The 25,397-nt window shown below is 42.8% G+C and overlaps 2 protein-coding genes across 2 annotated transcripts; one reads left to right on the top strand and one right to left on the bottom strand.

Moving 5' to 3' along the window:
• Window positions 1–848: 848 nt before the first annotated feature.
• On the top strand, window positions 849–22,983 carry bur (GMP synthase burgundy). Its single transcript, XM_028309350.1, is given in 16 exon segments — window positions 849–1,019; window positions 2,946–3,068; window positions 4,006–4,192; window positions 5,568–5,685; window positions 6,462–6,618; window positions 7,378–7,524; window positions 8,401–8,497; window positions 9,376–9,464; window positions 10,002–10,156; window positions 11,345–11,525; window positions 13,961–14,095; window positions 15,018–15,146; window positions 15,623–15,683; window positions 17,503–17,759; window positions 19,165–19,356; window positions 21,301–22,983. Coding segments are annotated over 16 exon segments (2,151 nt in total). The 5' UTR covers window positions 849–998; the 3' UTR covers window positions 21,403–22,983.
• Window positions 22,758–25,332, bottom strand: Mcm10 (minichromosome maintenance 10 homolog). Its single transcript, XM_028309348.1, has one exon. It carries the CDS (start codon window positions 25,240–25,242, stop codon window positions 23,101–23,103), a length of 2,142 nt encoding a protein of 713 aa, XP_028165149.1. The 5' UTR covers window positions 25,243–25,332; the 3' UTR covers window positions 22,758–23,100.
• Between the last annotated feature and the right edge of the window lie 65 nt (window positions 25,333–25,397).

The raw sequence follows: 25,397 nt of genomic DNA on the forward strand, positions 1-25,397 counted from the left end.
GTGTTCGTTTCACTCAAAACTAATACGAAAAGTTTTATTGAAATTTTCCACGATCGAACATGTATCGCATAATTTAGAAATCAAATTACTAAAACCAAGTCAAATTGTTAATTTCTAAAGCATTTCTACTATAAATAATCGTAAAAAATTCTGATAATAAAAGAAACGTAATTGAATTCAAAGATTTTTTTTGTGAAACGTAACGTATGCGATGGGAATGACAAGCATAAGTTTTAATCGCGTTTATAAAAACCTAATTTTATTTGTAATTCAGATCATTTTAATAAATATGAAATAAACTTAAAACCTATTAAAATAAAGATTTAATCTTTATAAAATGTTTTGATATCAAACTTATAATTTAATAAATTATCGATATTCGAATTCAATAGAAAGAAGCTTTTTTACAAGAAATAAATACATTTTGAACGCAAGATATCGTCGATTCAAAAGCGCTATCTGTGGGTGAAATTCAGTACTAAAATTTTGTATTCGTAGTGCTGAATGGAGAATCACATTTTTCCGTGTTTTTCATGAACATTTTCTCCTAAAATCACGAATATTTTCTTTTAGGTAAGTCCAAAAATCCATTACATGTGTCATAAATACATACAAATAACTATTGGGAAGATATTGGGCGGCTGCTACGAGTTGTCTTCGGTTATGACCCAGAAAGTATTGTCAAAGAGCGGTTTTATTCGGCATTTCTGTGCAATTATGCGCAGTTTTACTGACTGCTAATTAGCAGTATGGATTAATTGTGGGAATGGTGTTGTGTATAGTACGCGCGCTGCGCCATCGTGATGTAAATAAATGTGATTAGTTGTGAACTTGAGAGAGTGAACGCATCGTGTCGCCCGGCCCGCGATCTCGTCCTCCGCTTGTAAATGCTTGGTTTATCTCAATGTTATCATTTATTTTATCATTCAATCTCGAACATCTTTGATTCTTCCAATAATGGCAAAAGTACCATACTCAGATAGTGGTCTAGTTGGAGCATGTTTTGTATTTTCAGAAAGGTATGTGTTTAACCCTTTGTTTCAAGTCTCTGCGTTTATTTTTTGCCTTTTGTGTTCATGAATCGTGTTTCTATGCTCTAAACGTGATAGTATTGCCAATATTACATCATTATTTACAATTGTTTGATGTTAGACAAATCTGATAAGTGTATTGGTGTGATAACCTTTTAAGTTAACCTTTAAAAATGTGTCCATTAAGTGACCACTTGGAGTCAGTTTGTTATCAGATTTTCAAGACAAGGTATGTTTTTGAACATGTTTAGGTTAAAATATTTAAGTAAAATATTAAAATTTTCTTATTTATCTTAACTATGATGAATACATAGTACCTTAGAAGCCTTTGAATTATTTTATATGTAAGTAAATAATATTTAAATAACAAAACTAAAATAATACCACTAGATAAATCTTAATTTTTCAGCAAAATTATGAAAAAAATTAAATACTACCTACACATTTTATTTCGTAATCCTAAATCAAATACAAAAATATAACTTTTATTTAAAATCCAACACACAAATTCACAAACACATATTGTTTGGTTAGATGTTACAGTGACCTAGTTTCAGTTTCAATGTCACCTCAAACTACACTCCATCTTCAATATAATTTCTGTCACATATAAACTACACTAATTTACTCAAATTATGTAAGTATCCATATAATATACTATTTATATAAACATTTGGACCACTCTATTGTGCAGATGAATAGTAGTAAGCATATAAAAGTTTGTGTATATTTACATCTTCATGTGGGATGCTTTCTATAAATAACACAGTCGACGCATGAGTGTGGATCAGTACAGTCCAATGATATTCCCAACAAAGTGAATGTAAATGTTTACAATTAAAACCTAACAACTTTTGCTCAAGGGATGACTTGTGATTTAATTTTGTTGTAAATAATGACAGAGTTTATTTCTAAGAATGAGTTAAGCTTTGTCCATTTGTGTTGTGATGTTTGGCTTTAGAAACTTTTTGTTCAAGGTACTGTGAACTTTTTTGTTGAGTGAAACAATGACTTTTGTTAAAAAGAATAAAGAGGATTTATTTTATTTGTCCTCAATATTTTTAAACTTGACTTGTAAATCTGTTTAAATCAGTTAACTTTAATAAATCTCTGTGATTCTAATTCATTGTTCACAATGTTGTTTACATTACACAAAGTGCATTGTCTACAATTTCAATTTCAATTAACTTGAGCAAAATTACAATTTCATGTTAGATATTTTTACTTATAATACTAGTTTATTAAATAATGAGACTCGTAATAGATTGATTTAAAAACAATTAAGTTAATTATAAAATCATTTCATACAAATATGTACACCAATGGATCTAAATAGCAGTTAGCACTTCTAGTTTCAGTCATTATCAGTGAAAATGAATTTTAAAACAGGGGCAACAAGAAAATCTTGATGCTCTATCTCTAACTTCGTGATTTCGCGCCATAATACAATAGCGTCGCTTTTGTGACAGCTGTACAGAAAGCACTGTATTAGTTCTTTCTTTACTCTGCTTTAGTTCTATTCTTGAACTCAATTTGGAGAAATCCATTGTCTTAATAATTGAAAATGAAATGTTTTATTCAGTGACACAAACAACATCAAGAATATGATAACTAAACTAAAACTTTTGAGAAAATCCTGCTGAATCTGTTTATTATTTCATCTGGTTTGCCATGTCAGTTTATACATTCCATCCAGAGTCGACTTTATCAAGATGTAGAAATGCTTGTCTTGTTTAATTTGTGTATGCTAAGGCTGGGTTGCACCATTTAACTTTGACAAATGTCAAAAACCTGTCAAACTCCATACAAAAAGCACCGATATTGTCAATGTTACGGTTAAAATAAGGTGGTGCAACTCAGCCTAAGTCAACTTTATTTAGTTTGTGAGTGAGTAACTAATGTTTTGTCCCTCAGTGCTGCTGGCGACGAGGCGAAATGCACACGGCCAGTGCAGAGGGACAGTACCGAGGTACCAACGGCTCCACCCACGGCCGTGACAAGGTCGCCATCTTGGATGCCGGCTCGCAGTATGGGAAGGTGAGGATAGTAGTCGTAAGAGAGATACAACATTCAAAGTTAATTATTTGTTTAACGGGACTATTCCCACCTCTCGGTCCACCGCTGCAACTCCTGTGTAGCCAGGGTCTACAGATTGACCGCCAATAAAAACCCAACCAGTGAAGGTGAAGTTTGTACCGGGGATAGTTAAACTGTCATTGGACCCACAATGAAATAATCAGAAGATCATAAGAGGACTTTGAAGAATTTTAATTACTTGCTTAGAAATTTTCAACACAAGTTTTTCTTAAATATAGCATCTATTTATTGAGATATTAGATTCTTCTTGTGTTTAAAATGTAACAGTGACATAATGAGATTTATATTTAGCTGCCAAACTCAGGGGAATCCCTAAGAACTCTATAGAAATGATTGCTGATTACTCAAATTCACATGAGCACTACACAAGACTTGTTTATTCAAATTACAATAGGCATACTGCCTTCTCATAAACACTAAGTTGATAAAGTTACATAGAATTTAATAATTTAATCACTTCCTCAATCTTTTCTTTATGTAGTGTAAGCCAATCTCATTCTGACAATAGTGACTGAGTTTCTTACGCTGCTTTTTCTCAGCACTTTTTATTCACAGCTCATTTATTGTCCAGAAGCAGTGGTAGGGTTAATACTGGGACGTGTAAAAGTGCTTTTTAAAGGTTTACTTGCAAAAATGAAATGAGTTTTTAATTCAATGAGGGCTATCGTTTTTATACTTAACAGTTGGCAGCCCTGGCGATTGACAGGACCTTACTCTACAGTGGCGCCATCTTGATGAGTGCAAATGCGATAGTATACCACTTTAGCGCTCACCAGTTGGTGCCACTGTCTTCGCTACAAGCAAGTGACAGGACCTTACTCTACAGTGGTGAGCGCTAAAACGATAGCCCTCATTGTTGTAATTATCTGTTTCCCAGGTGATAGACCGCCGCGTGCGCGAGTTATGCGTGGAATCAGACATACTGCCTCTGGACACGCCCGCCTACCATCTCAAGGAGGCCGGCTACCGCGCCATCATCATATCGGGCGGGCCCAACTCGGTGTATGCAGAGGATGCGCCTAGATACGATGCGGACATATTCAAGATCGGCCTGCCGGTGCTTGGTGAGTGTCTGACAGATGTCATAGGGCTTAGTGACACGTGTCATTGACAGATCACGGAGGGCTACCGCGCTATTATCATATAGGGCGGGCCCAACTCGGTGTATGCAGAGGACGCGCCTAGATACGATGCGGACATATTCAAGATCGGCCTGCCGGTGCTTGGTGAGTGTCTGACATGTGTCAGTGACAGATGCTGTCATCTGAAAGAGACCGGCTTCTAGCCATCGTCATATCGGGCGGGCCCAACTCGGTCTATGCAGAGGACGCGCCTAGATACGATGCGGACATATTCAAGATCGGCTTGCCGGTGCTTGGTGAGTGTCTGACAGATGTCATAGGGCTTAGTGACACGTGTCATTGACAGATCACGGAGGGCTACCGCGCTATTATCATATAGGGCGGGCCCAACTCGGTGTATGCAGAGGACGCGCCTAGATACGATGCGGACATATTCAAGATCGGCCTGCCGGTGCTTGGTAAGTGTCTGACAGATGCTGTCATCTGAAGAAGGCCGGCTACCAGCCATCACCATAAAGGATGGTTCGATTGCATTTGAAATTGAAAGCAAAAGGTCACTTATGTAGTACATAAGTTGCACTTGACTTTTCGACTTGTTGCTACACTCGTTCCAACACCTGACTTACAGTCTAACGTTTCGACGACAGTTGCTTAAAAGCAGAGATACAACTCTCAGTGTAAAACTACTTACCACATAGAAACACAGGTCTCAAACGCGAAATTTTATATGAGTTACATTTGAGACCCGTGTTTCTCTATTTTAATTGAAATTTTCGCATTCCGAAAGTTAAAAATCTTATACTTATCACATGTTTTCATTAACAACCACACCAAAGCGTCAGACTTTTATCAGGTCTTAATATTCGCGTAGTTTCTGAAGGCTTGGGCAGACCAAACGCGGGGCAGTAGCAGCGCAGTTTGAATGCGGGCCCGCGCAAGTTGTAATACAAGAAACTCTTTGAAGTGTGTCACACCAAATTTGAACGCGGGCCCGCGCTTCAACCGCGCCGCACTGCAACTGCCGAACGACAAACGAGGCGGCGTGGGGGCGGGACAGAAGCGGCGCGAGCGCAGGGCGGGCCCGCGCTGTTGTATTACTATGGCGGCCATATTAGCATGACACACCGGACGCAGGGCGGTAGCAGCGCGTTGAAAGCGGTTTTCAAATATTGAAATTTTTGACAACCGCCCGCGTTGCAACTGCTTTGAAACTGCGCTGCTTTCAGTGTGCCTACTGCCGCGCTGCAACTGCTTTGAAACTGCGCTGCATTCAGTGTGCCTACTTCCGCACTGCTTCTGACCCGCGTTTGGTCTGGTGGAAGCCTTGAACTTTTTATATCAAACCTCTTTTTCTCAGGTATATGCTACGGCATGCAGATGTTGAACAAGGAGTTTGGCGGGTCCGTGCTCCGTAAGGAAGCGCGCGAGGACGGCCAGTACGAAGTCGAGGTGGAGACTACTTGTCCCCTCTTCAAGTGAGTTATGAATTTCATAAGATTTTGATTATTATTTTTTTATTTGTATTAATTTCATCTACTACTTGACATTAAATTTGACATTTATAAAACTCATATCCTGATACACCGAGTAACTCAGACCACGGCCGCCGTCTGAAAATCAGCGTCATGTGGTATGCACTTGACACATGCTGAGACGGGGACCTTTTTGCTGCTGCAGCGCCGCCAAGTAACTGTCCCGATTAATTTTAATTTTAATTATCAATCTTTTGACTGGTTCTGTAATGTTGACCGTTTGTTTTATGTATGTATGTGTATTCATGTGGCAGCAAAATAAACATTATTCTATTCTTCTTTACTGCCTTGAATTAAGATTGATTTTAAGTAAAACTGTTCATTTAATTAAGGTTGATTTTACTGAAACTTTTAAACTTGTTATGATGAAGATATTTGGTGCGTTTGTCGTACAGATTGTTTGATATCCATACCAATGCTTTTGATGTACGGCAACAGCACGCTGTTCTGTTTCTAGTTAATATGTATAGGAAAACAGTCCTCACACACTTGAACCTCATCACCGTAAGTTGTAGTCCGAAATCTTGTGAACTTATTTTGGTTTGTTTTATAATCTCTTTTATAAATGTCAACTCGTAATCTTGTCAGTGACAACATGCAGAAGACAAATAGCTTTCACATAATTTTGAATCTTATCACCTTGTGTTAAGGCTGATTTTTACTGAAACTTCTGCCCGAGGTATACATTTAAAGGGTAAATGTTCATGTTTTCCGTACAGTCGCCTAGAGAAGCTGCAGCCAGTGCTGTTGACACACGGCGACAGCGTGCAAAAAGTCGGCGAGAGGTTCCGCGTGGGCGCGCAGTCGTCCAACCACCTGATCGCGGCGATCTACAACGAGCAGATGCGACTTTATGGCGTGCAGTTTCACCCTGAGGTGAGTTCATAAACAATTAACTATTTATTACTATTATTACTCTTTCATGCAAAAATCGCAGAACTAATTTTACCTTTACAGTACATTATTAATTTTTATACATAGGGGAGACCGAGGAGAGTTGAGACATTGACGATTTTTTGGAACTTATTAACTACTAGTGAGATCGTAACAGAGCGCGCTTTTTAGTTCAAGTCTCGAGCTAACAAATACGTGCTGTTGCGAGCTCGCTGATAGTTAATAAGTTCCAAAAAATCGTCAATGTCTCAACTCTCCTCGGTCTCCACTTAAAGGCTATAATGAGTAAGGATATAGAGTCTTTCTGTAACTAACCGAAGCTGTAATGCCAGCTGTAAAAGTTAGTAAACTCAAGTGGAAGTGGGCCGGTTAAGGAGAACCGACGATAGATGAAGACGGGTTCTCAAATGGGTTACTACATCTCAGCAAACTTGGTACATCGGCTCAAGCTTCAAGAATATAGCTGGCTGAGACTGGATGAAAAAATAAACAGGGCAAGCTAAATAAACGTTAAAAAGCGGGACGTATTTTATGGCGTTTCTTGGCAGAGGTTTACGCCTATAGTCTGGTCTGCGAGCACGTAGAATTTTGTCCAATGACCCCAAGCTACCCACCCTTATCGCTCGCGGTTAATTATGTTGCTGTCGCGCTCGCACACTCACTGCGGGCGCCCGTCCCACAGTCCGTTTGACTGCTTTTGACTGAAAAATCGCAGTTCTCACATATTTTGTCTATTCGCAGGTGGACCTAACCCCCAAAGGCAAGCAGATGCTATCGAACTTCTTGTTCGACATCGCCGGGCTCTCGCGAACGTTCACGCTGCGCTCGCGCCGCGAGGCCTGTATACAGTACATACGGGATACTGTGGGAGAGAACAACAAAGTTCTGGTGAGTATTGGCCTTAAGAATTTACGATTTAGCTAGGTCAAATTCCCTGGAGGCTCAAATACACTTTGTCAAATTACTCAGACGTATTGAAGAAGTTAACTGAAGTTCGAATCACATATTATTTACACATTCGTGAAACCTCTCGAGGAACCCAGTCTCTCGTAGTCCGCACAATAGACAACGTGTACGTTCAAAAGACAGCTGCCGTTGCAATGTGCACTCTCGCTTATTATAATGACTTTCAAATTCTATTTACGTAGGTACGTAGTGAATCGAGTATATTAGTATAGTAGTGTAGATCCATTGTAGTAGATTTAATTTGATTAATGTGACGAAGTATTCGTTAAATAAATGATTTTTAGGTATGTTGATCACACCCTAAAACATATTCGCGTGGAGTAATACCACGCGGACGAAGTCGCGGGCACAGCTAGTGTAAAAGTAATCATCTTGTCTTCGTTTTTACTTTTTAATATAATATTGTGAAGGTATTTATTTATATTGAATAGGCACCGAAACCTCTAGACTAGTCTTTCCCAAAGTGGGCGATAACGCCCCTCCTTGTGGGCGCTGCAGGCTTAAAGGGGGGCGGTAAGAGACCCAGAAAAAAAAATCGGGACGTTGTGTAGAGGCTTGGGAGGCGTCATTTACTAGGAGGACACCGACTGAGCACTCGACACTCGACTACAAATGGGGGCGCTAAAAAGAATTTATTCTCAAAGTGGGCAGTAGACAAAATAAGTTTGGGGACCGCTGCTCTAGACCAATCAATAATATCTCACGCTGATAAAGATAGGCTATTATAGAATTTCTATTGGCGATGAGAAGTTCGTCGGATCAGCTAGAGTAGTGATAAAACGATTATTTTACTCGTAGGTGTTGGTGAGCGGCGGCGTAGACTCCACCGTGTGCGCCGCGCTGATCAGAACAGCGCTGCGGGAGGACCAGGTCATCGCCTTACACATAGACAATGGTAAGCAATGCACGGGAATTAAGGCTGTCGTTTTAGCGCTCACTAGTTGGCGCCACTGTTAGTAAACCACTAAAGCCTGGTCCGTGAGCACGTAGAATTTTGTCCAATGACCCCAAGCTACCCATCCTTATCGCTCGCGCGTAATCATGTTGCTGTCGCACTCGCACACTCACTGCGGGCGCCTGTCGCACAGTCGCGACAGCAATATAATTACGCGCAACCGATAAGGATGGGTAGCTTGGGGTCATTGGACAAAATTCTACGTGCTCACGGACCAGGCTTTAGTTGTTTTGTATTAGAATAAGTTTAATATTGTGCAGGTATATTTAAAAAGTGCATGTAATTTGGTGCCAAATAAACATTTTTTCTTTCTTTCTACTGTAGAGTACGATACCCGTTGACCGGCGCGCGTCGGAGCGCACTTACACGGCCGTAAAGACAATAGTATTTTATTAACAGTTCTTAGAGTCGTAATTGCTTACAACTGATTAACTGACATTTCAATCAATCGATTCAATTTCGTCGGAAGCCGGTCGGCTCCGAGCGTATTCCAGTGGATACGCGCGCAGACGCGTTCATTCCACCGCATTTTAGGGTGAACAGACACTGCGTTGCGCGCCGACTCGCGCCGGTCAATGTGAATCCTGCCTAAGGTCACTGTCACTTTCTTGTGGCGAAGATAATGATGCCAACTGGTGAGCGACAAAACGGTAAGAGAGCAATCGCATTTGCAGTCATCAGGATAACACCACTAGAGTAGGATCATTACCAATCGATACAAATCCAGAGGTGAATGCGACGAAGCCCTTATTTTAGCGCCCTAAAAATAAGTTAGTTTTAAAGTCCCAGCTCTAATTATTGTATAATTTTTTTCAAAGGATTCATGCGTAAAAACGAGAGCAGCAAAGTGGAAAGGTGTCTTCGGGATCTTGGAGTTCGTCTACACGTCGTCAACGCTGCACATCAGGTATGTATTAACCTTAAATATTCAATTTGTTCATGAACTCAGATAGACTTAGGCTGGTTTTAATCACGCTGACGCACGCTAACCGTCAGCGCTGACAGCCGAAATGTATGAAGCGTCGGTGCCGAGCGCTCAGCCTCACTCAGGAACGTTCCCTTCAATTACATACATATTGATCTGTCAGCGCCGACGATCAGCGAGCGGTCAGCGCGAATCTAAAATCTGCCTTAATACTGACACAACTTCTAAAAAAGAAAACACTTTCAATTTTCCGTAAAATTATATCAAAAGTAGCCCTAAAATCTGTCAATTGAGTTCGTGACTTGACATCGCCGTAGGCCCCTTTTTCCATACAAAATCAAATCAGGTCAGCATTTTGACAGCTCATGAAAAGTATGTCAATAGTTAGATCCACACCAGATGATCGCTTTATATCGTCCGGTGTGGACTCAGCTATTTGACTGCGGTTCCAACCCTATTTGTATGGCGCACCAGGAATTATGAACTCTAACCTCAATAAAATAAACGCTATTCTCGCAGTTCCGGCAAGGCAGCACGGTGGTCCGCGAGGCAGGCGGTCGCACGCGTCACACGCCCCTGTTATGCCACACCGCCGCGCCCGAAGACAAGCGCAAGATCATAGGAGACGTGTTCATCCGCGTCGCCGAGCAGGCCGTGCGCGACCTCGAGCTGCAGTGAGTGTTGCAATGTCGCCCTTGTGGCCCCGACATAAGGTCCCCGCCCGAGACAAGCGCAAGATTATAAGGTCCTATAGTGTTGACCTCTAGAAGCAGTGGTAGGTTATTACTGGGACGTGTAAAAGTGCTTTTTAAAAGCCTATTTGCAAAAATAAGTGAGAAGTTTTTTAGATGTAGTCTTTTCTACCTTTTGTTGAAATATTATTTATTGGGATTATTCCACTGTTCATCTGGATGAAGAAAGTGGAATTTTTAGTGTCCTCATTTCACCTTGGTCGGAACCATTTCACGCCTTTGTTCACGTTCACGACACGGTCGCCTTTATTCCTTTATTCACCTAGGAATTGATTCACCCTGTTGAACAAATGCGACCCATTGCCCGGTGAATCTGAAAAAGCCACTCACGGCTATCAGAGGGCCTAGTGTGAGTTTACATCAAACGCGCTCACTAACGCGTCAAAAAATGACATTGAATGTATGACGGATTGTACAGCGCCCCTAGCGGGAAACGTTCAAAAACTAAAATTTTCATAAATTTTTTAAATGTATGTAAACTCACACTCAGCACACAGCACAGTCCGTCCGACAAAATGTGACTTTTAGTAATCTTGTAGACTTTTTTCACAAGTGGCATAATCAATTTATTGCTGCAACATAAAAGTAAAAAAAAGTAAAAAGTAAAAAATGTTTTATTTGACAAACAGAGCGACATCACATTTACATATATTACAAAAAGAGGAAACATTGTGCCCTGCTGTCAAATAGGGGCTCAGCATTAATCGGGGCATGCCGTGGGCATGCCTCGACACCGATTTTCAGCGGGTCCCTTGACGTTGCTGCGCCCTACCGCCGAAGGAGAAGCACTCCGTAAAGTACCTGTCCGTCGGCGGGAACACGCAATAAGGGGGCGCCGAAAATGTACCCATAAAAAACAAACACAAAAATCAAATATAAAAATCAAATAAAAAATTTATTTCCCCCTTTTTATATCTGTAATCGACTTAGGTCATAATCAGATGTTTTGTCTTGCTTTTTTGTTTGTGTTCATGAGGAGGGGTATTCCAGTAAATTCTCTCCCTCGGTTTTTACTAATTCACGTAGCAATCTAGTCCAGCCGTCCAAAAAATAACGTGCAGTTTGTGCGTGTACAATGTCTACCTCCACTAAACTTTTATTTCTCCACAGGGAGGACCAAGTGCTCCTAGGCCAAGGCACTCTCCGGCCAGACCTGATTGAATCTGCATCAGCTCTTTGCAGCAACAACGCCGCCACCATCAAGACGCACCACAACGACACAGAGCTCGTCCGTCTGCTAAGACAGCGCGGCCGCGTCGTCGAGCCGCTCAAGGACTTCCACAAGGACGAGGTAATGTGACCCTTAACGTCTTGCAATAAGGTGTATAGTGCAACGACAGTCGCTTGGTAATAAGGCGCATAGTGCAATGACAGGCGTCACAAGACGCACCACAACGACACAGAGCTCGTCCGTCTGCTTAGACAGCGCGGCCGCGTCGTCGAGCCGCTCAAGGACTTCCACAAGGACGAGGTAATGTGATCCTTAGCGCCTGGATATAAGGCGCATAGTGCAATGACAGTCGCGATCAAGACGCACCACAACGACACAGAGCTCGTCCGTCTGCTTAGACAGCGCGGCCGCGTCGTCGAGCCGCTCAAGGACTTCCACAAGGACGAGGTAATGTGATCCTTAGCGTCTAGATATAAAGTGTATAGTGCAATGACAGTCGCCATCAAGGCACCACAACGACACAGAGCTCGTCCGTCTGCTCAGACAGCGCGGCCGCGTCGTCGAGCCGCTCAAGGACTTCCACAAGGACGAGGTAATGTGATCCTTAGCGCCTCGCAATAAGGTGTATAGTGCAACGAAAGGTGTACAGTAACAAGGTACATAGTGCAGCAACAATCGCCCATCGGCTGAGGCAGCGCGGCCGCGTAGTCGAGCGAGCCGCTCAAGAACTTCCACAAGGACGAGGTAATGTGCACCTTAGCGCCTGGCAATAAGGTGTATAGTGCAATAAAAGCTGCCCGGCAACAAGGCGCATAGTGCAACGACGGTCGCTCGACAATAAGGCGCATAGTGCAATGAGAGTCGCCATTAAGACGCACCACAACGACACAGAGCTCGTCCGTCTGCTGAGACAGCGCGGCCGCGTCGTCGAGCCGCTCAAGGACTTCCACAAGGACGAGGTAATGTGATCTTTAACGTCTTGCAATAAGGTTTATAGTGCAATAACAGCTGTCCGGCAACAAGGTCCATAGTGCAGCAACAACCGCCCATCGGCTGAGGCAGCGCGGCCGCGTCGTCGAGCCGCTCAAGGACTTCCACAAGGACGAGGTAATGTGAACCTTAGCGCCTGGATATAAGGTGTATAGTGCAATAAAAGCTGCCCGGCAACAAGGCGCATAGTGCAATGACAACCGCCAGTTTGCGAAGACAGCGCGGCCGCGTCGTCGAGCCGCTCAAGGACTTCCACAAGGACGAGGTAATGTGAACCTTAGCGCTTGGATATAAGGTGTATAGTGCAATAAAAGCCATCTGGCAATAAGGCGCGTAGTGCAATGACAACCGCCAGTTTGCGAAGACAGCGCGGCCGCGTCGTCGAACCGCTCAAGGACTTCCACACGGACGAGGTAATGTGAACCTTAGCGTCTAGATATAAGGTGTATAGTGCAATGACAGTCGCCATCAAGACGCACCACAACGACACAGAGCTCGTCCGTCTGCTGAGACAGCGCGGCCGCGTCGTCGAGCCGCTCAAGGACTTCCACAAGGACGAGGTAATGTGAACCTTAGCGTGTGGATATAAGGTTTATAGTACAACGACAGCCGCTCCGTCCTGTTGTCTTAATAGCGATTGTCCAACAAAATGACGGCCTCGTATGACCGTTCGACAAGCACTGAACAACTACATTAGGACTTATAGGTGTTTGCGCGTAGACCAGACACTCGCGGCGCGAAGGAGCTACGCAACAAGCGATTGCGGATAGCTTTTCGTGAAGTTGGTCACGCGACTTCAACCTTGCGATTATATTGCCGCTGATGTCAGGACCATTATTCATACGCTTGGCTGACGTACGTATCGTCAGCCAGAAACCGTCCACTGTAAGCGTCTTTCATCAAGTGGGCGCTTGAGATTGTAAACCGGGCCTTCTCAACGTAAAATGGCACTCTCTAGTGCGCGTGCTGAGCGTGAAGAATTTTTACTTAGTGTACAGTCGCGGAATGAAAAGGTTCGTCACCTTAGTGTCGGTTTTCGCTTGCACTAGGTAGGTACTGTAAGAGTCAAACCTGCCAACATAACAGTGAAAGAAACAGTGCTACTAACATTTAAATAAATATGACGTTTGCTAACGAATAAGGTTTTGCTTGTGTATTTTTCTATCCCATCAGTGCAATGCAATGATGACATTGACCAATTGACAATAGATTTTTTTATTTAATAGAAATAATAATGTCAGGTTGAACCAACAAGAAGGTTTTAGTTTATCAATCATAATAATCTTCTTGACAAGATAAATCGTCAAACAATTTTAATCTGAATAATTTTGAACTTTACTGACGAACAGTTAAAGATTATTTTCTCTAACTCGAGATTATTCTGTAACATAGCTTCAAAAGGTAATATGTGCTCGCGATTCGTTGAAGGAATCAATTTGAAAACTGACGAACCTTTTCATTCCGTGACTGTACTATATCTTTCCTGCTACTCCTGTGTTTATTAATCTTATTTGCAAATAAACTATTTATCTATCTATCTATTAAATCATTCGATATTTCTTTAGGTGCGAGCGTTGGGTGTGGAGCTTGGGCTGCCGGCGGCGCTGGTGGAGCGGCACCCGTTCCCGGGGCCCGGGCTGGCCGTGCGCGTGCTGTGCCAGGACGAGCCCTACGCCGAGCGGGACTTCGCCGAGACACAGGTACAACACTGGTCCATAATCCAAAGCGCTCTAAACACATCACATAAGTATGATACGGTGAAAGAGGCAAGACAAATGTCGTGCGCTAAGTGAGAAGTATGGTTTGCTGAGCGAGACGAGACTTCGCCGAGACACTACTATGTACATAATCCGAGGTGCGCTAAGCGAGTGTCGACACATAAGTATGGTGCATTGAGAGAGCCGATACAGTTGTGGTGCACTAAGTGAGAGCCCAGACACAGGTATGCTGAGCGAGACGAGACTTCACTAAAATACAGGGTGCGCACTACACTGTATTAATAAGTCCAGCCGAAATAGATGTGATGCGCTAAGTGAGAATCGAAACAGGTATAGATAGTATGCTGAACGAGACGATACTTCGCTGAGATGGGTGCGTACTACACTGTATTATTTAGTCCAGGAATCGGCAACCTTTTAAAAGAGAACAGGCAACAGGCCAGTTGACTATTCAGCTACGAACATCCATTGTTTTGTTAAATATGTTACGAGTGAACTATCGTTTTGATCAAATCATTGTCGAAACACCGGACACTGGTGCATTCAATAATTGCAATGACTAGACAACACTATCTATTTTATTTTATTTATTAGGACAACCAACAAGACAAACACGCATACATGAAATTACTATAACTAAAAGTGCTTAAAACTAAGTGTTGTCTTAATTAAATATTTAATTAATTAAATCTACTCAATACTTTCGTTCGTTCGTTCGTTCGTTCGTTCGTTTCAGCCGAATGACGTCCACTGCTGGACAAAGGCCTCCTCTAAGGTTTTCCACAATGAACGGTCCTGCGCTGCTCGCATCCAGGCTCTTCCCTCAATACTTTATCAGTGTTTTATTCCCTGTTCACCACCGTTTGATTTTGATTTTATCAGTGTTTTATTCCCCGCTCGGCAGGTGATAGTGAAGATAATGGTGGAGTATGCGTCGATGTGCGTGAAGTCGCACGCGCTGCTCGGCCGCGTCGTCAACGCCAGCACGCCGCTCGAGCAGCAGGAGCTCAAGCGCATCTCCTCCAAGTCGCAGGTAACAGGCTATAAGGCACATAACCTCACTACACCGCTATACAACCTTACTACCGCTAGCCCGCTACACTCACACTACAACGTTACATAATTCTAAAGTCCGGTCGCCGAGCAGATTGAATTACGTCCAATGACCCCAAGCTACCCATCCTTATCGCTGTAATTATATTGCTCTCGCGCTCGCACACTCACTGCGGCCGCCCGACGCACAGTCGCGACAGCAAAATAGTTGTGCGAGTGATAAGGATGGGTAACTTGGGTTCATTGGACGAAATTCTATACGCTTTTATAGACTCACTATATTGCTACATACTCACAATACAGTACGATGCTACATAATCCCACTACGAAGCTACACACTACATAACTTTACTACGCCGCTACGTAACCTTACTATGACGCTATACTGGGAGTGTACACGCCGCTACAAAAACGTACTATTCCGTTTTGTAATTTAATAATGTACGTTTGTTTCAGGTGGCTGCCACATTATTGCCACTAAGGACCGTCGGAGTGCAAGGTAAACTTCAAATTTTCTAACAATCAACATTACATGCACTTACTATAGTTGTAGCACTTAACTGATACAGTGCCTGGGATATGGGAACGGCATGAGAGGGGTGGGTGACTTAGACTTAATAAGGCTGAGTTGCACCACCTAACTTTAACCGTAACTATAACAAATATAGATGACCCACGCTGAACTGTCCCACCAAACTCAATGACAGGGGGGCGCTACCATCGTTCAACTATATGGTTTCCAACGTGGCAAAAATCGGAACCAGCGATCCGGTATTGACGGTGCTGGCGCCCCACTGTCAATGTCATGCATAGGACAGTTCAGTATTTTGGAACTATACCGGTGTTTTTGTATGGAATTTTACAGATATTTGACGTTTGTCTCAGTTAAAGTAAGATGGTGTAACTCAGTTCTAACGTCACGACTCTGTCACCAAACATATAAATCTGAAGTCCCTCACGACTAGAGATGGGTTTGTAGCCAGCTAGTTTGGATAATAACTGATTATTATCTATTAATAGCCATTATTAGCCATCCATTGGCTATTAACCCTGCTATTAATAGTTTCTTACGTTTTTTCTTCCACCTTTAAAATCAAATCAATATTAAAATCAAATATTACTCAAAGAAACAAAAAAGAACTAAAAAACATCAATGTAATTTATATAAACGACATTGTAGTTAAAAAAGAATCTAAATATTATACAATAAAAGGAGAAACTGACTGACTTAGTGACAGATCAACACACAGCCTAAACGGCTAAACGTAGGCACTTGAAATTTGGAAGGGACGTAGCTTAAATACCGTAGAGGTGCACTAAGAAAGGAATTACCAAAATTCCCAAGGGAACGGGAATTAGCGGGAAAATCCTTTTGTATGAAAAATCTAAACCGCTTAAGTTAGACGCTTGAAATTTGGCATGGGGAGCCACGTGGCCGCGGGTACTGACCAGCGACTGCACGAGGAAGTTCCGCTGGCGGCGCAGCTCGGCGACCGTGTTGAACACGGCGGCGTGGCCGGTGGCCTGCAGTCGCTCCGGCAGCAGTCCAGGCCACGAGGGGCCGGTGGGGGAGCCACGTGGCCGCGGGTACTGACCAGCGACTGCACGAGGAAGTTCCGCTGGCGGCGCAGCTCGGCGACCGTGTTGAACACGGCGGCGTGGCCGGTGGCCTGCAGTCGCTCCGGCAGCAGTCCAGGCCACGAGGGGCCGGTGGGGGAGCCACGTGGCCGCGGGTACTGACCAGCGACTGCACGAGGAAGTTCCGCTGGCGGCGCAGCTCGGCGACCGTGTTGAACACGGCGGCGTGGCCGGTGGCCTGCAGTCGCTCCGGCAGCAGTCCAGGCCACGAGGGGCCGGTGGGGGAGCCACGTGGCCGCGGGTACTGACCAGCGACTGCACGAGGAAGTTCCGCTGGCGGCGCAGCTCGGCGACCGNGTAATGAATCAGTATTTAGTAGACTATTGTACTACATAGGTCTCGTTAGTGGTGGACATTTGGACCACACTCCATACATTTTTGGTCATTTTCCTTTAAAGTAAGATGGTGCAACCCAGCCTTAATTTGGTAACTTTTACACTAGGTGTTGTATCCTATCGTAACGCCTTCTGACGTATCACATATTAAATGTATGAAACCGATTTCTTTCTTATTTGTTACGACACAACCATAAATTCCACTGCATAAATTAATTAATTATTCTGAGCTTTGTTACGTCTTGTTTGAATAGTGTAATTGGTACTACCGTTCTATTCATGAATAAATAAATAAATAAAAGACCACTGTTTTCTTATCCTCGTATTGTTTCTGTTAAATAAATTGTGATGTGCTTTTTATAGCATTTAAATTGGCTACTACTTCCAAGGAAACTCTTGACCTGCATCTCACCTGATGGAAGGTGATGATCATGATTATTACAGACGAATAAGTTAATTGTAGAAATGTAAATTCTAATTTTTAACATCAGCCATGTATCCTTAGGGTCTGCTACGCCTTCGGCGGCATCATCAAGGAGCAGGTGACGGATATCACGCCCACCTTTCTGTCGCAGCAGGTCGTGTCTACCATCCGCCAAGCGGACGACATCGCGACACAGGTGAGAAATAAACTTAAACAGTAGTAAATAAAATCTTGAACATCTACTAGACTGAAAAACAGGTATTTTCATGCGAAATCTATGAAAAAAAAACGATGTTTTGAACAGCTTATAAAAAGTATTTAAGAAGGCTACCGTATTGGCATTCACTAGTTAGTACTACTGGTGAGTGGCGTGATCGGATGGTACGGGAAATATCTCATATCGCTTCAGCGTTCACCAGTTGACTGATGACACTGTCTAAGGGCGCCTTCAAATTTGCCGCGAAGTGATGTCACTGATCGATTGATAGACACGCGTTGCAGCCGCGTAACAGTTTATCGACTTAGGCTGGTTTTAGAGTCACGCTGACCGCCGAAATGATTTAGTTTCAACGGGACACATTTTCAATCAGACACATTCCCACGTGGACACAGTTGCAAACTGACACAATACAGTCAGTCGAATAAATGAAAGTGAAATTAAAAATATGAACATTAAAATAACTATATTTTATTACAATTAAAAACAAAATCTTCGCGTACTTTCCTTAAATCAATAAAATAACCTAAACATAACATAGACCAATCAATAAAATTTACCTTGGCTTTTATGAGGGGTTAGGAGGTCAGCTAAAATTCAGATTTCGTGACGTTTCCGCACATAGATATGGAAAGACTAGCGGCCGCCCGCGACTTCGTACGCGTGGATCCCGTTTTATTATCCCCTTCATCTAGCTTATGTGGTTTAGATTTTTCATACAAAAGGATTTTCCCGCTAATTCCCGTTCCCGTGGGATACTCCTAAGTATACTATAACCTGCCCAGGAGTATGAAAAATAATTGTACCAAGTTTCGTTAAAATCCGTCGAGTAGTTTTTGTTTCTATGAGGAACACAGACAGACAAAAAATTTACTGATTGCATTTTTGGCATCAGTAATCACCCCCTGATAGTTATTTTGAAAATATATTTCATGTACAGAATTGACTTCTCTACAGATTTATTATAAGTATAGATAGTCTAACACCCAGACCGGTCACAGAAATTAAAATGCATCATTTCAATTTCTGCCCGGCCGAGAATCGAACCCGGGACCTCTCGGCACAGTAGGCCGTTCTGAACCACTACACCAAACGGCAGACGAATACATACCCATGACAATTAACACATTTTATTTTTTTCATTAAAACATTTAACTGATGATACAATAATTGATGTGTCCACGTGGGAATGTGTCTGATTGAAAATGTGTCCCGTTGAAATTGTGTCTCGTTGGAAGTATGAAGCGTCAGCGCCGACGATCAGCGAGCGGTCAGCGCGATTCTAAAACCCGCCTTACCTGTAAGGTGCAACACTACAAAGTCTTAGTTATCCCAAGTGCTCGTTTATTACATGTAAAGTTAACTATGTAATTTCTACTCGCAGGTGTTGATATCAAGCGGCTACGCCGGTCGCATCGCTCAGATGCCCGTCGTGCTCATCCCGATCCACTTCGACCGCGACGCCGCGGTCCGCGCCGCATCGTGCCAGCGCTCGCTCGTGCTGCGGCCCTTCCTGTCCGCAGACTTCATGACTGGAGTCGCAGCTCTGCCAGGATCCGCAGCCATGCCGCAGGACGTGAGTATACCCACTATAACCTGTATTAGAGTCGTAAGAAACTCAAGTCTCTTAAACTTGAGTCTATTTTCAAGATGGGGACCCGTTAGTCACATGAGTCCGAGTACTTGCGAGTTTTCAAAAATAGCTTAAGTTCTATTAAAAAGACTCCAAGACTCGAGTTTCTTACCGCTCCTAGCTACCTGCAGTGCTATCTGTCGCTGTCGCTCATGCTGGCATCTCGATATGCGTGAAAGGGATGGCAGCATTAGAAACCCCGCTCCAACGCTATGACCGGCGTCGCCTGGCTCCGCCCACATGCCACAGGACGTGAGTACAATGACCCGTAGTGTTGTCTGTCACTATCGCTCGTACTGGCGTCTCGCTCGCTCCCGGTCCACTTCGACCGCGACGCCGCGGTCCGCGCGGCGTCGTGCCAGCGCTCGCTCGTGCTGCGGCCCTTCCTGTCCGCGGACTTCATGACTGGTGTCGCAGCTCTGCCAGGATCAGCCGCCATGCCGCAGGACGTGAGTACAATGACCTGCAGGGCTGTCTGTCACCGTCACTCATGCTAGCATCTTGCTTTGCGTGAGAGGGATGGCACCACTAGAAACGTCTGATAACCCCGCTGCAACGCTCGCTCGTGTTGCCACGCCCACATGCCGCAGGACGTGAGTACAATGACCCGTAGTGTTGTCTGTCACTGTCGCTCGTACTGGCGTCTCGCTCGCTCCCGATCCACTTCGACCGCGACGCCGCGGTCCGCGCGGCCTCGTGCCAGCGCTCGCTCGTGCTGCGGCCCTTCCTGTCCGCGGACTTCATGACTGGAGTCGCAGCTCTGCCAGGATCCGCAGCCATGCCGCAGGACGTGAGTATACCCACTATAACCTGTATTAGAGTCGTAAGAAACTCAAGTCTCTTAAACTTGAGTCTATTTTCAAGATGGGGACCCGTTAGTCACATGAGTCCGAGTACTTGCGAGTTTTCAAAAATAGCTTAAGTTCTATTAAAAAGACTCAAGACTCGAGTTTCTTACAACACTACCTACAGTACTGTCTGTCACTGTCGCTCGTACTGGCATCTCGATATGCGTGAGAGGGATGGCAACATTAGAAACTTCGGATTACCCCGCTGCAACGCTCGCTCGTACTGCGGCACTTAATGACTGGCTCCGCGGCAATGCCGCAGGACAGTATAATGACCTGCAGTGTTGTCTGTCAGCGTCGCTCATGCTGGCATGTCGATATGAGTGAGAGGGATAGCAACATTCGAAACTTCGGTGCTGCTGACTTCATGACCGGCGTCGCCGCGCTGCCCGGCTCCGCAGCTATGCCGCAGGACGTGAGTACACTGTGGTCTAGTGGTAAGACCATCTGCTTCAGATCCAAAAGCCCCCGGTTCGATTCCCAGTGTGAGTAGAATTTTCTGTTCGGTTTGGTTGGTGATAGGGCTTGTTCTAAATCCGCCTGGCTAGCCACCACCATCTTACCAAGTCTGTTGTCATAACGTTATTGGTAACAGCATTGTTGTGCTCCGACAGTTAAGAGGTAAGATTACCAGTTCCTGTAGTTGAGGATTCTTGAGGATTTATCACTTTCCAGGTGAGATGCAGACCAAGAGCTTCCTCATTGTGGATAAAATAACACTCGGCCCCTCCTATTCCAGTGTTCAAGAGCATTAAAAGCAGTTTCATTACGAAAACATTCTTTAATTTGTATTTGGTAGCAAATTACGGGATTGCAGCTTTATTACACTTAGGGCTGATTTTTCAATCATAAGATATCTTGTAACTGATGAATAAACTTGTCATTTTGACATATTTCCCATACTGAAACTGTCAATGTGCCAAACTTATTCTTCAGATAAAAGTTATCCGACGTTTGAAAAATCAGCCCTAATTCGTACGAGAGACGAATTAAAAGCGACCTGCAACCAGCAAATAAAGACTATTTATTTTAATTTCAGGTGGTGGACCGAATGCGCAAGGAACTGCAGTCGGTGCCGGGCATCTCTCGCGTGCTGTACGATCTGACGCCGAAGCCGCCCGCCACAACCGAGTGGGAATGATGGCGCGACGCATTTTGTACCTTTTTTTACTGAACGAACGCACCGCACGCAGTGGTCCCTCTCCGTTCATTCCGTTCCGTTCACAGGCTGCGGTCTCGGCTGAAGTTCAGATCGTTTTTTTTAATTCGCTAAGGCCAAGGTGAAAAACCGTGCCGTCCGTTGCCACGCATATGCGCAAATCTGTCGAGTTGTAAAAATATGAAACTTAGATTCTACTCGGTCTTTTTCACTCGTGTCGGTAAGATGGAAGAGAGGTGGATGACCTGATATTAGTTTTGCGGGTAGAGCAACTTCCTTTTACAATATGACCATGACATAACGTCAAACATCCGTGATTTCGTAACCTGTAGGTACAATATAAAAATATAATGAATTATTTGTTATTGATGAATAAATATATTACATTCAATTCTTCCATTAGATAAATTTTCCAATTAGATATTTTAAATTCGTTACCCACAAGTAGCCTTATGAGGATAGAAACTTCACACTTATAAAACGGACTGTTTCTATCATGCGCACAAAATGCTTGCACTTACCATACGTTACGATCATTTGAAGGTAAATAGACCGCAGCCAATCAGTCCTATAAGGCCTAGTCTCTATCATTGCGTTGAACTAGGAAAATAGGGAATTTGTAGCAATAAAATATATGGCTAGGAATAGATAGCCATACCGCACATGATTGAGACGAGGTCATTAGCGCTATATCAACCAATTATGTTAGGTTTTGATTTGGTTAGGTGAAAAACTTCTCAAATCTAAACAATTAGGTATCGATCAGACATTTTTACTGTCAATTACTAACATTTGGCAATCACGAAACAACCTACCTCGTAAAAGCACAGCGTGAAGACACTGTTTGTTATTTTGTAAGGGATTTGTACATAATCGTTTATCTGAGGCTACTCGATATGTGTGTACCATTGGAGTTGTAATTGGTAAATTGTTAGAAAATAAAGTGCCTAATTCTTTATAGCACTTCTGGCGTGCAAATATGCGATCTCGCCAATCGCCATTTCTCTTTAATATTATAATCTACTTCCCTAGGAAATGCCAGTTCGCGAGATTCGGGGATAGTACGCTAGCCTTTCTAATTCTTCCATACAAAATAATGGTTTTATTTTTCAATTTTTTTTATGTGAAAAGTCGCCCCCGCTCAGGCATATTCTATGAAATGAATGCAATTTTAGTAAATGTTTGTAATTATCACTATGATATCTTAGCAATATAATCATTTAGTTTGCCTGAATGGGGTTTAAACGCTTAACTAATTTTGTAACACATTTGTATATTGCCACATTTTGGACCACTGCTTGTATAATGAAGTTTTGTAAATACATTTCTGTAACACATGATACATTGGTGTCGCATGTTGTTGTTAGCTCCACTGATCGGTTTTGTAACATGTATGTAGTAATTTATTGTCAAAGGCTGTGTAAAATTTTATAAAAAGCCCAAGATTATTCCGCGCGACAAGGTTATTATAATGAATCTTGTAAATCGAAGACACTGTTTTATGGAATGGTTCAGTGTTATTGACTGGAAGTTTCATAATAAAATTATATTATGCTTTATTTTCATATTGTATTTTATTTATAAAAATAGTCAATCCTCTTAAAATGTAAGAATAAAATAAATTAGCAATAAAAGTTAAAGCAACACAGTATTGTCTTAAAATATAGTTACAAAAATGTTTTAGCTATCTGGTACTAACAGATTAATGTTCTTTCCTGTATTTACTTGTCCACCAATAAACGTCTCTTCTTCACCTCTAATGGACAGTCCATCAGAAAGACTTGTGACTTTCTTTTCTCTGAGCATGGGAGCCTTCTCCCAGCGGGATCCACGACAATTACTGCATGAATGCAATGGAATCAGTTCCAATGAAACAGTCCTGTTGTTACAATCTGCACATTTGAAAAACCTTTTGAAGGTATCCAAGACTTTTAAAGGATGCCTCTCATCCTTGCATAGTTGGGCAGCAGAGAAGGCTGTGTATTTGCACTTGGCACATCTCACAGCTTTACATGCCAGTTTGAAAGTGTTCAACATTTTATCTTCCATAGCTTCTTTCTTCTCCAGTTTGCTAAAGTACCTCTCTTGCTCATCATCATCATGCTGCTCAATCAGGTTCTGATGAGCTGAAGATGCTTCAAGAATCTTCTTGAACCTCTCTGACATCACTCCTTTAGTCTTCTTAATTTCCTCATTGGGTTTTGACTTTTTGCATTTATTTTCTTCACTCCCTGAACTATTAAGGTTTTCTAAAGCTCTCTTCTTTCCAGCTTCGGTACCCTTGATATTATTTGGATCTATTTTGGAAATTCCACCACTTTGTTGTATCAGTCTTATAGCATTTGCCTTTGCTCTTTCAGCTGCTTTCTGACCGTATGAAATATTGAGGTCTATTGTGCCACTACCTTTTAGACCAAATCCCTTGCCAAGCTTAGGTGAGAATGCTACTTTATCAGCTAAACTCAACCCTGAAGATGATGACTTGGAACTAACTGGACTGGAATTGGTGAGGTTGTTCAACCTTTCACTGTCAGATTTCCGTTGTAATGTAGGACTGTGAAGTATGTCTGATTTCTTACTCATGAGCCCGGCTCCATAGGGTGCCTTATTCATCATCAGTTGGTCTCCTTCAGACTTGTAGTAGTCACTCAAAGACATAAGCCTGTTTTGGTCCTTCTCTTTCACTTTTTTGTTGTTTCCTGTTGGCAAAGCAGAATATGCCTTGCCTCCATAGATGACTGTATTCTTCCCAAGAACCTTATTCTGCAGATTGACTAGACCTTTGCCCATAGTGGAAGACTGAAGTTCCTGCCGCTTGCTGAATTTTTGGTACTCTTGCTTAACATGATAAATGCAATGTTCACATTTGCTTGCATTGACAAATGCTGTGCAGGGCTCACCATTCTTCTTTTTACTTTTACAAATACCCAAGTCCTTTGAATGACCAAGAATCATGACTTTGTCCGAGTGATCCACACTCAAGCAAGCCTGATCAGCACTGTTCTGTGACCTGTCTAATACACTGGGGTTTAATACTGCAACAACTGTTCCTTCACTTGTTTTCCACAAATCGTTGTAAGCCTTTCTGAATAAAAACATAGAAATTGTCTTCATGTCATCCTTTAGATCACTTAATGTCCAAATCACAAATTGATTGCCTTTCTGGGACTTCTTTGTTGCACTTTTTCGAACAATGACGCCACCAATCACCCAGTCTTTTGATAAATCTTCGTTTTCTACGTGCCGTTTTACTCTCAACATGTTAATAGCTTCTCGGCCCTGCATTCTATCGAGAAGAGCAGAACTTGATATGAGTGGTTTGGTAATTCTGATTCCAAAGATAGGATCAGTATAGACATCCGCGCGCTGCGCAGTTTTTGTTTCTGGGACACAGAATTGATTCTTGCTGTTCTGATCTGATGTGTCTGGCTTTTTAATGAAAGATTGACTACGTTCTACCTTGATATCAATGTTGGTTTGTCGCAGCCTGGTTTCAAAGTCCAATCTTTTGTGAATTTGCTCCTGAGCCTTATTATCGAGTGCCTTCTTCACTTGTGAACCATAGTCGTTGTATTTACGTTCCGTATAGTTTCGCCGCTCTTCATCATCCGACGAGTCAGTATCTCCACTGTGGATAGCTGAGTTTTTGATATTCTCCACGTTTGTCTCATTTTGTACTGGTTCTTCTGCGTTATCAGTGCACTGAAATATATCAACTTCTTCGATACGGTTTCTCTTCGTCTCGACCTCATTTTCGGGGTCTTCTCCTAAGTCAGCACTTAGTAATTCTTCTAGTTGTGACAATTCATCAATTTCATCCATGATCAGTGTAATAATTGTTTAAAAATGCCGAAATAAACAAAATGCAAGCACCACAAGCCACAACAAATGAAATGGCGCCAATATCCTTTTGTCAAATGTCAAATATCAGCTGTTAGTTTTTTTTAACCTTTCGCTTATCAATGACATAAATATCA

Source organism: Ostrinia furnacalis, unplaced genomic scaffold (genome assembly GCF_004193835.3).
Source record: "Ostrinia furnacalis isolate ACB-3 unplaced genomic scaffold, ASM419383v2 OfSCF2703, whole genome shotgun sequence".
NCBI classification, from domain to species: domain Eukaryota; kingdom Metazoa; phylum Arthropoda; class Insecta; order Lepidoptera; family Crambidae; genus Ostrinia; species Ostrinia furnacalis.

Excerpts from the sequence above, each read along its gene's own strand:
- Mcm10 (XM_028309348.1), bottom strand. The coding sequence starts at position 25,242 with ATGGATGAAATTGATGAATTGTCACAACTAGAAGAATTACTAAGTGCT.